This window comes from Plasmodium gonderi, assembly GCF_002157705.1.
Source record: "Plasmodium gonderi DNA, contig: Chr09, whole genome shotgun sequence".
NCBI classification, from domain to species: domain Eukaryota; phylum Apicomplexa; class Aconoidasida; order Haemosporida; family Plasmodiidae; genus Plasmodium; species Plasmodium gonderi.
Window position 1 is genome coordinate 1961033 of NW_021628934.1, and position 13116 is coordinate 1974148.

At 28.5% G+C, this 13116-nt stretch overlaps 3 protein-coding genes across 3 annotated transcripts in view; 2 read left to right on the forward strand and 1 right to left on the reverse strand.

Moving 5' to 3' along the window:
• Positions 1-5295: 5295 nt before the first annotated feature.
• PGO_093940 (DnaJ protein) lies at positions 5296-6692 on the forward strand (the record flags this gene model as incomplete). Its single annotated transcript, XM_028687982.1, has 2 exons — positions 5296-5419; positions 5851-6692. 2 exons carry the CDS (start codon positions 5296-5298, stop codon positions 6690-6692), a joined length of 966 nt encoding a protein of 321 aa, XP_028543783.1.
• A 1338-nt stretch (positions 6693-8030) lies between these two features.
• PGO_093950 (DNA-directed RNA polymerase I) lies at positions 8031-9038 on the reverse strand (the record flags this gene model as incomplete). The annotated part of the gene is made up of 1 exon (XM_028687983.1): positions 8031-9038. The coding sequence occupies one exon, from the start codon at positions 9036-9038 to the stop codon at positions 8031-8033; it is 1008 nt and encodes a 335-aa protein (XP_028543784.1).
• A 2698-nt stretch (positions 9039-11736) lies between these two features.
• PGO_093960 (translation initiation factor eIF-1A) overlaps positions 11737-13116 on the forward strand; it is a gene marked incomplete at both ends in the record, with an annotated part of 2139 nt that continues 759 nt past the window's right edge. Inside the window, 4 exons of the mRNA XM_028687984.1 lie at positions 11737-11752; positions 12038-12121; positions 12500-12584; positions 12757-12852. Of these exons, the coding sequence (XP_028543785.1) occupies positions 11737-11752; positions 12038-12121; positions 12500-12584; positions 12757-12852 (281 nt within the window). The remainder of the gene's footprint in view (positions 11753-12037; positions 12122-12499; positions 12585-12756; positions 12853-13116) is intronic.

Consider the following 13116-nt stretch of genomic DNA (forward strand, 5'->3'; position numbering starts at 1 on the left):
AAAAAAAAAATGCAACAAGCTCTACTAATCTACATATTCACACTTGCGTATTTTTTTGTTCAAATAAAAATTGGTTGATTTTTCTTGTGAAAATTTTGAAGATCATGTATATAAAAAAAAAAAAGAAAAGAAAAAAGAAAAAAGAAAAAAGAAGAGATGGAATAAAAGTGAAAAAAGAAAAGTTTTATTATAATTATTTACTAATTTGACTAGGTTTTTAAGTTGCAGCATTCATATGGTATGTTTTATATACACGCGTGCTCTCGGGGGTAGGAAGTATAAATGTATGAATAAATGTGTATACATATATATATGTGCACATATATAGAAGATTGCGTTTGTGCATGTACACGTGCTTACATATAGATAAGATATATTTTTAAAAAAATAGAGTATGTGAAATTCATGGGATAATTGAAATTTTTACAAATGGAAAATAAGTACAAGACGATATTAGCAAAATAAAGAAAACAGCGAAAAACAACGGCCAGCAGCGAAGATCAGAGAAGATCAAGGAAGCATGTCGGCAAGAAAAAACAGCAATGTGCAACAGCAAAGAACAAAGCTAACAATAACGAATAAGTAACAAGCTCCTGAATTAACGAATTTATTATTTATTTCAAGGGGGGGATTGTATCTCTGCATATGTTTCAGAAATAAAATGAGAGATTCGAATTAAAAGGAATTACAGAAAAGGGTGCGTAAGGTGGATTTACACAAACTTACACTCTAACATGCGTGTGTGTAGGTGTGTGTGCACATGAACAGGAACAAGAAAAAGGGAAGGAGACAAAAATAGTGACGCGAAAATAGGGACAAAAAAATAATAACACAAAAATAAGAGCAAAAAAATAATAACACAAAAATAAGAGCAATAAAATAATAACGCAAAAATAAGAGCAAAAAAATAATAACGCAAAAATAAGAGCAATAAAATAATAACGCAAAAATAAGAGCAATAAAATAATAACGCAAAAATAAGAGCAATAAAATAATAACGCGAAATTAAGGATAATAAAATAAACACACATTCATAAACAGGAGTGTATGAAATACACGACACTTGTGATTAGCCGAAAATAACAAATCCCAAGGAAGGTGGCAAAATGGAGGAAATAATATCATCGCCTTTTTATTGCTTAAGTGTTACATCCAATTTTTTTTTTTTTTTTTTTTTTTTTTTTTTTATCCCATTTTATTAACACATGAAACAAAAAAAAAAAAAAAAAAAAAAAAAAAAAATTGAATAGATTTAACAAATCGAGCGAGTTGTGAAAAAATCTTAAAAAATTTGATAATAAGGATAATTAAAATATCCGCACAATAAATTCATTAATTTTATAAAATTTATGGAGATTCGAACGTAAGAATAAATTCAAGGAATCTTTTTTCTTTCTTTTTCATTTTCCACATAACGTTCTAGGATTCCATAACAAAAAATACTGTTTTGTGAGGAAAAAAAGAAAAAAAAAAAAAAAAAAAAAACAGGTTTTGTAGAGAGCATAAAGGGAATAGTAGGTGTATTGGGTGTAGAGGCAAATGGAAGAAAAAATGGCAGCAAGAATTAAAAAAAGAGTGCAGGTTGAAATTAAGGCGTCACTTATTCCACACCCATTCGGTCACGTGTTGCAATTCCCATATGTGGGATAGTGAGAACCGGGAATTACTCAAAATGTGAAACACAAATTGCTAATATAAGGTTACAGATCATGAATTACACATGAAAAATTGTTCGCATTCTGCGGAAGAAAGAATTTTACAGGAGGCAATTAATAAATATGGTATTAAAAAATGAAAATATTTGTCGCAAGGGTGGATAAAAGATGATATGGAAACTGTTCAGACGGTTAAAATGGGATTATTGTCGTATGGTGTAATTTTTTTCCCGTGATTAATTCCACGGCCTTTTCGGGGTTTATGTGCCTAACCCATCTTTTTATTTTACACAACTTAAGCACCTACGCATTATGTTTGCCAAAAAAAAAGGAGAAAAAAAAAAGGAGAAAAAAATAAGAGAAAAAAATTAGAGAAAAAAATTAGAAAAAAAAATTAGAGAAAAAAATTAGAGAAAAAAATTAGAGAAAATAATAAGAGGAAAAAATAAGAAGAAAAAATAAGAAGAAAAAAAAAAAACAGAAAACACCATAAAAAACGCCATAAAAAACACCAAAAAAAGGACAAAAGGATAACTAGGAAATGAGAAAACGTAGAAAATTAAATTTGGTCAATTTGGTAAAGGCGTAAAATGGCAGAACAGGAGGATAAACCACCCATGAAAGGAGACATTTGAAAAAGGATCCTTTTAAATATATCAAAACTTTTTAATTCATTTTTTCCTTAACATGATATTACAACTGCCCTGAACAATGCATAATTTTTTTTTTTTTTTTTTCTTGCTTTTTATAAAAAAAAAAAAAAAAAAAAAAAGGAAAAAATATAATTTAATAAAATAAAATAAACAAATAAGTTGTGCCCATATGTTACCTTTTGAAACATTTTGAAGAAAAAGAAAAATAAGAGACAGCCAGTTGTTACGTATGGTGGTGATTATGGTATGATTAAGTGATATAGAGGGGAATTTTTATTTTCTCCTGTGCAACTGTTTTAAGGTTAGTGTGTTTGTATGTGTACATGGAAAATTGTACTGAAGATGGACAATTTAAAAAAAAAAAAAAAAAAAAACGTTTTTGTCACATTAATTGAAGTTTATACTTGGTTGGAAGTTGTTTTGATTTGTTAATCCAAGCCAACACAAAAACGATTGAACTTTTATATTATTCTTGTTATGTGCAGTTATTACAAAGTATGTGTTGTTTTCGCCTGTCACCCCAATTTCACACATACATACATACACACACACGGATACTTATGCACGTTTTAAAGATACGTAGAGACGAAGCAAAGGTCCTCATTTAATGCATACACGTTAAGTATACTCCTCACTGATAACATTTAATGAGTTAGACCTAACATAAGAAGTTACGATTTGTAAATGTGCACAAAATGACTAAAATAAATTAATTTATGCAAGTAACAAATTAAAGAAATTTAAAAAAAATGAACCACTTATGATCACAAAACTGGTTTTTTAAAAAAAAAAAAATAAAAACAAAAAGAGAGAGAGAAAAGAATTCTAGAAAAATTTCATTTAGGTTTTTCTTATAAAGCTCGTACATGCTAAAATGAAACTAATGTTTTCTTATCGAACTTCTGACACGCGCAGTTTTCCATTTTTACACGATGTCAATATTAGTGCCCCAAGTGTGACTTTGCTGAAACTGTATAAGTCGCAAATTCAGCTCCTCTTTGTATTAGTTTGGATACTTGTGTTACTATACTATGTTCTACTTTATTCTGTGTGTAAGTGTTTTTTTTTTTTTTTTTTCTTTTTTTTTGAATTTCACTATGTTTATATAAATGTGGTTCACTTATATGATGGCCATATGGCTGCGCGAGGGTTATAAATTACACGGTACAAAAAAAAAAAAAAAAAAATTACGCAGACACATGAAATAATGTTGTTGTCATTCGTTTTTAATTCAATCCCTGGTAAGACAAAACAATTTCGTTCAAATTCTCATGCCAGAAAATTCTCATATGATGTTTACTGTAGCATGTGGTATATTATTTTCTTACTGACACAAATGTACATAATGTCAAGGCGGCGTAATAATAAACTGTAAATGCTACGAATCATTTGGGAAATGTCAGTGTTGTTAAAAGGGTGTACAAATCAACAACTACGTGTGTGCAAATATAAAAACATAGTTCAATCTGCTGATTAATGAAAAGCAAAAGAATTAGTTACTTGACTGATGCGGGGGGAAAAAAAAAAAAAAAAAAAAAAAAAAAAAAATACATGTGTGATTACAATTTCTTGATTAAAATACAGTCATTTGAATTACTCATGGGTTGATTGACTTTAATTAATCTTACCTTATGTGCGTGTACACATGTATTTACATATATTGGTGTGCATGTGTGTATGCAATGGTTGATGGATAATTGTATATTACTTTACCTTCGATTTTTTTGGACAGCAAAAAAAAAAAAAAAAAAAAAAAAAAAAAGAAAAAGAAATTTTATCCACATTTCAAATGTATACACAAATATGTGCACACACATATGCAATGTATCGTATGTATATTTATGTATCTTGGTAAAGATGAAACTGAATTTACTCATCCAGAAAAATGAAAGCTCAAGAGAAAAAACATTAATCAGTTTGAAAAGCATTAAACAATTATTTACTTAATTCTCCATTCAATTGAGGGACTTATATGGGCTACGTTTTTATGAAGAGATATTCCCCTTTTTTTTTTTTTTTCAGTTTCAAATTGAACTTTATATGTAACACCTAATTTCGTACTGTTAAATAAACCAACCAATAAAGCGGGCTTGGGAAGGAATACTATGTATATGTAGGTATATACATATATATTTATATATATGTTTATATATATATTTATATATATATTTATATTATATGTGTGCCTGTGCAGTTGTGCCAGAAGAAGCGTGCCTCACCCAAGGGGATGAAGGATACAATATGGCACACAGAGGACGTAATTTTTCTTTTCAAGCGGAAAATGTTGGAAATGTTGGTAATACCTTTTATGTTACGCGAGTGTGCTCTTTTCTTAAGTGCACACAAAGTTTAGCTAAGGTAGAAGAGTTACGAAGGTTGACTAAGAATTTATGCTCAATATTTTTGCCACTTGGTGAAAATATTACGCAGTTCCAAGCAATTTGCAGGTAATTTCCCTGTAATACAATAATTAATTTCGGTGTAAAATATATGGGTAATTTCCTCATAAAAAACATAGATATTTCCGAGTAGTTTATGGGCAATTTTTCCTAAGCAAGATTTTGACTGCTTCAACGATTACCTTTTTTATTTTATTTTTTTTTTTTTTTTATTCATCTTGACCATGCGTGTTTTTAAGGGATGATTAATGTGCTACTTTTTTTTTTTTTTTTTTTTTGTTTTTGAATTTTTCTAAAGTGTATTATTGTATGCCAGTTCATACAGGGTAGTCCTTTGAGTTCGTATTAAAGTGGGTCATATAAGAAAAAAAAAAAAAAAAAAAAAAAAAAAAATAAATAATAATAAAAACCATTTTGCGCGAAGGTGAAGTGAGACTAGCAAAAATTGGAGGTGAAAGGAATGCGAGAAGAGTAAAACAAAGCCGAGTAAAAGAAGTGACATCAAGTGAGGTTAAGCAAAGCAAAGAGAAACCAAGTGAGGCTGAATGCCGATTGTAACACACAACGATTTTTACACCCTAAATAAAAATGAGAATATTATTTGTCTCCATCACGTTGATATACCTAATTCTGGTGAACAATGTGAGCTGCCTCTTTAAAAATTTGATTAGTGAATTTTATTGCAAGAATGAGAACTGTTATAGCATCTTAGGTAAGATGAGTGAAGAAAATATAATGAAAAAAAAAAATAAAATAAAAAAATAAAAAGTAAAAGAAGTGGGACATAGTGTCACGCTTAATACCCCCCTTTCTGGTAGGGGGTACCCATCTGAGGACAGTGTTACATTTTACGAGATGTTACATCATGATCGAATGAATTGATTGTGGCATAGAGATATTCAAGTGAACTTCAAATACAGGTCTATCATGTTTTGTATGATCAGTTTTTTGTATTTGAAGAGAATTATAAATTATGCCATGCTGCCTCCCTAAGATCTGTCATATTAATTGGAAAAAAGGGGAGCTTCTAAACGTCACACCTACAGAACCCAGTGCATGAACGTAGCTGCATGATCTTACATCAGTCCAAGGAACCTGACAGCACATGTACCAACTTTCTCTTCAATTCCTATTCCCACTCAGGCGTAAGCGAAAAGTGTAGCATAAACGAAATCAGATCAGCTTATCACAGGCATTTGACAAATATGAAAAATAATTACGATTCTGAGAAAAAGAAGAAAATTGTCAAAGCTTACAATGTTTTAGCGAATAACCAAACAAGGAAATACTACGATTATTATTTGAAGTATCCAAACAGTTTCATTAATGTAATATATTTCATTTTTTATTGTGTATATAAATTAATAAAAGTGATAATAGCTTTAGTAATTATCGGGTTTCTTTTATGTGCATTCCAATATATGAATAAAAAATATGAGATGAAAAGAATAGTTCAGAAACTTTCAAAAAATAAAGCTTTCAAAAAAGAAGTACAAAATAAAATAACATTACAACATCCTGATTACCGCAACTATGAATTAGCTATAAAAAGAAAAATTGAAGAAGATATAGAAATAGAAGTAGCACAGCAGATGGGGCTCATAAACAATAAGAAAAATGAAAAGTTTTCATTTTCAGATTTAATAATTGTAAAAGTTTTACTAATACCCAAACATATTATATGTTACGTTGTATGGAATGTAAAATGGCTAATTAAATACAATATATTAAATGATGAATATGATGAAAGTGACAAAATGTATATCACTAGGAAGTGCTTAAACATTTCTGCTGACAGATGGAATGCCCTATCACATGAAGATAAAAAAATTCTGCTCAAAAAACAGCTATGGGTGAAGGAAATTCAAAATGAGTTTTTTGAAGAGCAAAAGGAGAAGGAGCGAATCAACAAAATCTCCAGCGCCAAGTATAAGAAGCAGATGCGAATGAAGAAGAAAGGCTGCAGCTTTAACTACAATGACTGAGAGGGGAGAGATCCACGTGGGGTATAGCTGTCACTGTGCAAACATACATGTGTACGCACATGCGTATATATACATATATATATATATGTATATATATGGATGTGTGAATACATGCGATGTCACACCACACTTCTGCAACACGAAGTATTCAATTTCATAAGTCGACTACATGTTCCTATTTTACTTATTTACTTCCTTTTTTTTTTTTTTTTTTTCACACTTTTTTTTAATCCTTTTCAATCCTTTTTATTTGCCTTATTTTCCCGTATTGATCACACACATGTTGTGCGATCAGAGACTGACATAATTTGATTTTTTTTTTTTTTTTTTTTTTTTTTTTTTTTTTTTTTTTTTTTTTTTTTTTTTTTTTTTTTTTTTTTTTGAATTGATAAATGTCAACTCGAATTATCATCCTAACGTAATATTTAACTTTTTATTTATTCGTTATATTTTGAAAAAAAGTTTTTACCCGCATCTCATCCAGCCATAAAATGATGTCAACACGTCTGGGTTTTCTTTTTTTTCTTCTTTTAACATATTTTTTTTTTTTTGTTTTTTTTTTTTTTTTTTATTTTGTTTTTTTGTGTATTTTTTGGTGTGCGTTGGTGAGGATGTTATTCGTGTGGCATAACTGTTTCGCATTTTCTTCTCCAAGATGAATCAACATATAAGAGATTTATGGCATGCATGCAAATATACACGTATACACACAAACAAGCCCAAAGTACAGTGCACGCCGTTCGCCTCTCGTCAACTTGTCATACTTAAGGGTTAGCTATTGGCAAACATGGAATCATTTCTTAAGGGTTAAGTGTATTTCTAAATTATCACAAAATGGGTTCAGATTTAGAAACAGAAAAAACATATATAAATAAAATGTTCAGTTCAGCTGTGTGATAAAAAAAAAAAAAAAAAAAAAAAAGGCAACGAAAGGGGCGAAAGGAAACAAATTAATCAATACGTGTTTAACGTGGGAAATCAAATTGTCGAAGATGTATCTTTAAAAAATGGAGGAAGAATGGTGGAAAAAAAAGAAAAACAAACAATAAATCTCTCATTGTTTTGGGATGATGACTTTATCGAGGCATGAAAACATATGCACCTTCATAACCTCGCCGAGAAAAAGTTATTTTTCTACGAGTTACATATTTTTTAAGAGACAGATGTATTAGGACACATGTGGCAGCATAACATGTAATTTTTAGTTATCATTTGTGTCACTATATATCTCTTTTCTAATATGTGGGAAGTTTTACTTCTTAACGTGTATGTATATATATATATATATATATATATATATATATATATATATACATATAAATATGGGTTAAGCTTGCGTTAAGATAATACCATCGTTTGATCCTCAAGTGCCCCCTTGACACTAAGTACTTTTTCCTTCAAAATGAGAAGTGCTTTTTTAAAAATATCAGCTGCGGGAAAGCAACCTGTGGATTCTATGGTAAAAACAAAATGATTTTTGATTTTCTCAAAAGAGATTTTTTTTGGATATTTTTCAATACATACCCTACAGGATGAACAATCCAATGGTTTTTTTGCTACCAAGTTATCACTATCTTCCATATCGAATACATTTTTTGGACAAATATTTATCAAGTCCTGTTTTTCTTCCTTAGTAAATTCTTCATCCGTATTAAAAGAGAATGATGGATACATTTTATAAACAGCTGTGCATACAGGTGACCATTTGGCATGAGTTTTACCAATGCCCTTTTCCAAAAAGCAGACTAATTCTATCTCTTGTCCATTACTTATTTTTGTAATTAAAATATTATCATCTACAACTTTGGGTTGATTATTTTGAAATTTTGTTTTTTGTTGTTCATTAATTGGGCACCACTTTAAATCTCTCGAATATATACTTCGATATTTTTCATTACTTCCTAATTTTTTTGTAAATTTTACGTGTAATTTAAAACAAAAACAATTTAAGTGGTTATATTTTTCACATTCGTCTTTATAATTTATTAAATCTGCATCAAATTTAAATGGAATTAATCCCAACCGATGACATAAAATTTCATCTGCTATAATTCCAGTATTTTGAAAAATGTTAACTTTCTCTACTGCAATTGTTGGTACTTCTGATAACATAATTCTTCTTAAAGCATTAGCAATGGATACATTTAAATTCTTAATTTCTAAAATTAGTAAATTTTCTTCATGCGTCATCATATTCATTTCTAAGTTATCTTCAAATTCGTTTATGTCAAACACGTGCTCATTTTCTGATAAAAAGTAGGAACCATAAAAATTAGTTGTTGTTGCATTTCTCGGCCCTTCTTCCTTCAGTTTTACAAAATTGTCTTTAAATTTTACGCCCTTCATTTTGTTCCTGTTTGGGTAGTGAAAAAAAAATGGGATAAAATTGTAATGGAAACCAAATGAGTGGGGACTACTTATAATTCAGCCGTCTTATGTGCGTAAGGTAACGGGGTATTTCCCAATAAAATAGGCATCCTCTAAACATATGAGCAGATTAAGCTCACTCAGGGTGTGCGTTATATTACCCTTTCTTCTTCTTCTTCCTCTTCTTCTCCTCAGTGTGTGTGTGTTAATATCCCCTTTGGATTAATTCTTTGAAGCGATAATGTAACTTCGGCTAGTTTGCCTAGGGGAGCTGTTTTTGGTATTGTTTGTTCTTATTTGGGACTTTTTTTTTTTTTTTTTTTTTTATTTTATTTTTTTTTATATTTTAATAACATGTATGGCAAACATATAACCGAATTATATATGTTCATGTGTCAGTGTGATGGTACATTTATGCATGCCCTCATATGCTCGCATGCAAGCCTTTCCCTCTTGTCTTTCCAATGACATGTTCAAAATTTCGATTCATGGAATAATAGCATCCCTCGTATTTATTTTCAAATAATTCTCAAGCACCCTTGGTCAGATGACAAATACATGTATGTTGCCTACGATATGTTGAAACACTATTTGTTCTTCCTACAGTGTTTTTTTTCTCTTCTTTTCCTTTATTTTATTCTATTTATTTTATTAGTTCTATTTTAACTTTTAAAAGGTCTCTATAGACATATAATATACATGTAGAACAGTTGGGGAATCTTGGCACTTATATACATGTATGCTGGCCAAGGGGTTAAATCATGATAAAGGGTTTAAATGTACAAAGGGACAAAAAAAAAAAAAAAAAACATTCTGCTGGTTCTTTTCTTTTCACGTGAGAAATAGAGCAAGATGAATGATAATATATATATATTTATTTTTTTTTCCATGTAAAGCTTTATGCGAAAACAAGTCCAGTTTTTTTTTTTTTTTTTTTTTTTTTTTAAATATAATTAGTATAAGAAGAAAATCGAAATTTGTTAGCCATGGTTAAATATGTTCAATAAAAAGTTATATAAAAAAAAAAAAAAAAAAAAACACACAATTTAACCGTTATTTTTCAGTATTTTGTACCAGAATAAAAATAAATAAAATGACAAGATCGAATAAGGTAAATTTCACTGGAGTAAATAATAGGTTATAAAATCGGATAAAAGAGCGTGCATACAACTGTAGCAACAACTTCATTATATTATGAAAAAACATATAATAATGTATAAATTGCGAAACATTACAAATTCGATGTTATTAATGTGGAATATTTTTTCTCAGATAATAATAATGTTGTATATTTACATATATATGTGATATGCATTGTACCTTTTAAAACATTTTTATGGTTGCTTTTTCTTCTGTTATTTCCCCTGCTTTTCCACCACATGTAAAGTAGGACTTTAACACAATTTTCTTTTTCTCTTTTTTTTTTTTTTTTTTATACTACATAAGTGTAGTAGCTTATCCCTGATTCCTTATTCACCTAACGGACTTTTTTTTTTTTTTTTTTTTTTTTTTTTTTTTTTTTTTTTTTTTTTTTTTTTTTTTTCTTTTTTTTTTTTTTTTTTTTTTTTTTTTTTTTTTTTTTTTTTTTTTATTTTTTTTTTTTTTTTTTTTTTTTTTTTTTTTTTTTTTTTTTTTTTTTTTTTTTTTTTTTTTTTTTTTTTTTTTCCTTTTTTTCTTTTTTTCATTTTGCCTATCTTTTTTTTCATGATTATTTGCACTTAAATGAGAATACGTGTGCCTATTAATATTAATTGTGTTTTCTCCTCATTTTGCCAAGGCTATTAAATATGTGTTACATATGTATTTGTATATATATATATATATATATAATACATTAGTTATTATAGTTGCCTTATCTGCTATATGTAATTTTTGGTTGGTATAAATTTTTAGAGCACATTTTTCTTCTTTATTTGTGACTCCGCTTGTCCCGACGTTTTTTGTAAGAAATTTAACAGGACTGATAAAAATTGGGGTAGAGGGGGGGGGGGGGGTAATGGTATATTTTTTTATATGTTATATATATTATATGTGCAATTAACACATACATTTTTCTTCTTATATTAAGACTAGGTAAATGTTTAATTTAATCAACCAACAATTTTTAAAAAATACCATCTCTTGATGTTCTGATGCACCTCAATATTGTAACCCTTGCACTTAAACGCTTGTGGGCCTTAACGCTTAAAATTCGCCTACTGCCTAATTGAGAAAAAAAAAAAGAAACAAAAAAGAAACAAAAAAGAAACAAAACAGAAACAAAACAAAAACAAAAAAGAAACAAAAAAGAAACAAAAAAGAAACAAAAAAGAAGCAAAAAAAAAAAAAAAAAACAAACAAAAAATACAATACAAATGCAAACAGAATATAGCTCAATAATCCATTTTCAGTGTTATTTTTTTAAAAATTTGATTTGATGAAATGCTTGGAAAAGGAAAAAAAGTAGAACTCATTTAAAACTAGATTTAATTTCCACCTCACCCACACCCTCAAAGGAAAAAAAACAATATCCCTCACATTCTAAAATCACGAAATTTAAGGCTGATAATTATACAACAAGAAAACAGTTCCATCGCATATTTATCCACATAGAGACCCAAAAGAAAAAAAAAAAAAAAAAACGTGACTTATTTGAAAACTGGATTAGGCAATTGTGTTATATGTAACTTTTTAGAAGATGCCAAAGAATAAAGGTTAACATGTTTTACTTTTTGCATATTTTTTTTTTTTTTTTTTTATTAACCCATATGAACATCTTACCAATTATACCTATTTTCCATGAACGTTAACCTCCCTACCATTACCCCTATTTTGTGTTTATAATTATTTGTGATTTTTAATCAGCACAGACAATAAAGTTATTTTAAGTGAAGCTATAAATGCATACACGTCTTAGTGTGTTATTATGTATGTATATATGTATTGATTTGATTTAATTTTTTTTTTTTTTTTTTTTTTGACGAAATAAATATGAACAGGTAAGGGAGGAAAAAACAGAAGGAGAGGAAAAAATGACAACGAAGGAGAAAAAAGAGAACTGTTATATAAGGAAGAAGACCAAGGTTAGATTTTCATGACATCTTAGAGAAAGCATGTTTGTAAAATTGGACACGCATTTCTTATTTGTGTGTGTGTAGATATGTATATATTTGCATATGCATACGTTTATACATATATTTACATACTTATTTATGCATATATTTACATACTTATTTATGCATATATTTACATACTTATTTATGCATATATTTACATACTTATTTATGCATATATTTTTAAGTGTATGCAAAAAGAGGACTCATCACAATTTAGTGTATGTGTATTTTTATGCTTATCCTTCACAAATACTCGAGCAATATCTTTTAAGTGAAAAAAAAAAAAAAAAAAAAAAAAAAAAAAAAAACACAAAGAAAAATTTGGATGCTACTTTGTTTTTGTAGAATATGCTCAAGTGTTAAGAATGTTGGGAAACGGAAGATTGGAAGCCCACTGTTTTGATGGAGTTAAGCGACTGTGTCATATTAGGTATGTTCTGATGGAGGACAAAGGAGAAAAATGCACATCAACTCTCAAACAAATGAATTTCCAAACCAATGAACTCCTAAGCCGATGAACGCTTGACCCCTGCCACCAGCGCGTTTGTGCATGCTCATTTAAAGTCAATATAGTAAATTTAAAATTTTTTATTTCGTCTTAGGGGAAAAATGAGAAAGAGAGTTTGGATAAATTCTGGAGATATCATTTTAGTATCCCTTAGAGATTATCAAGACAGCAAAGCGGATGTTATAGCAAAGTAAATAAGCACACCCAGAGGGGTATAATGAACCTCTTCTGTGTGTTACCCCATGCATACTACTTTTTGTGTGTAAACATATGCATGGGAAAAAGCACAAAAAAAAAAAAAAAAAAAAAAAAAAAAAAATTTATAAGATAATTTTTTTTTTTTTTTTTTTATTTTTTTTTTTTACTTTTTTTTTTATTTTTTTTTTTATTTTTTTTTTTTTTTTTTTTTTTTTTTTTTTTTTTTTTTTTTTTTTTTTTTCCTTCTTTTTTTTTT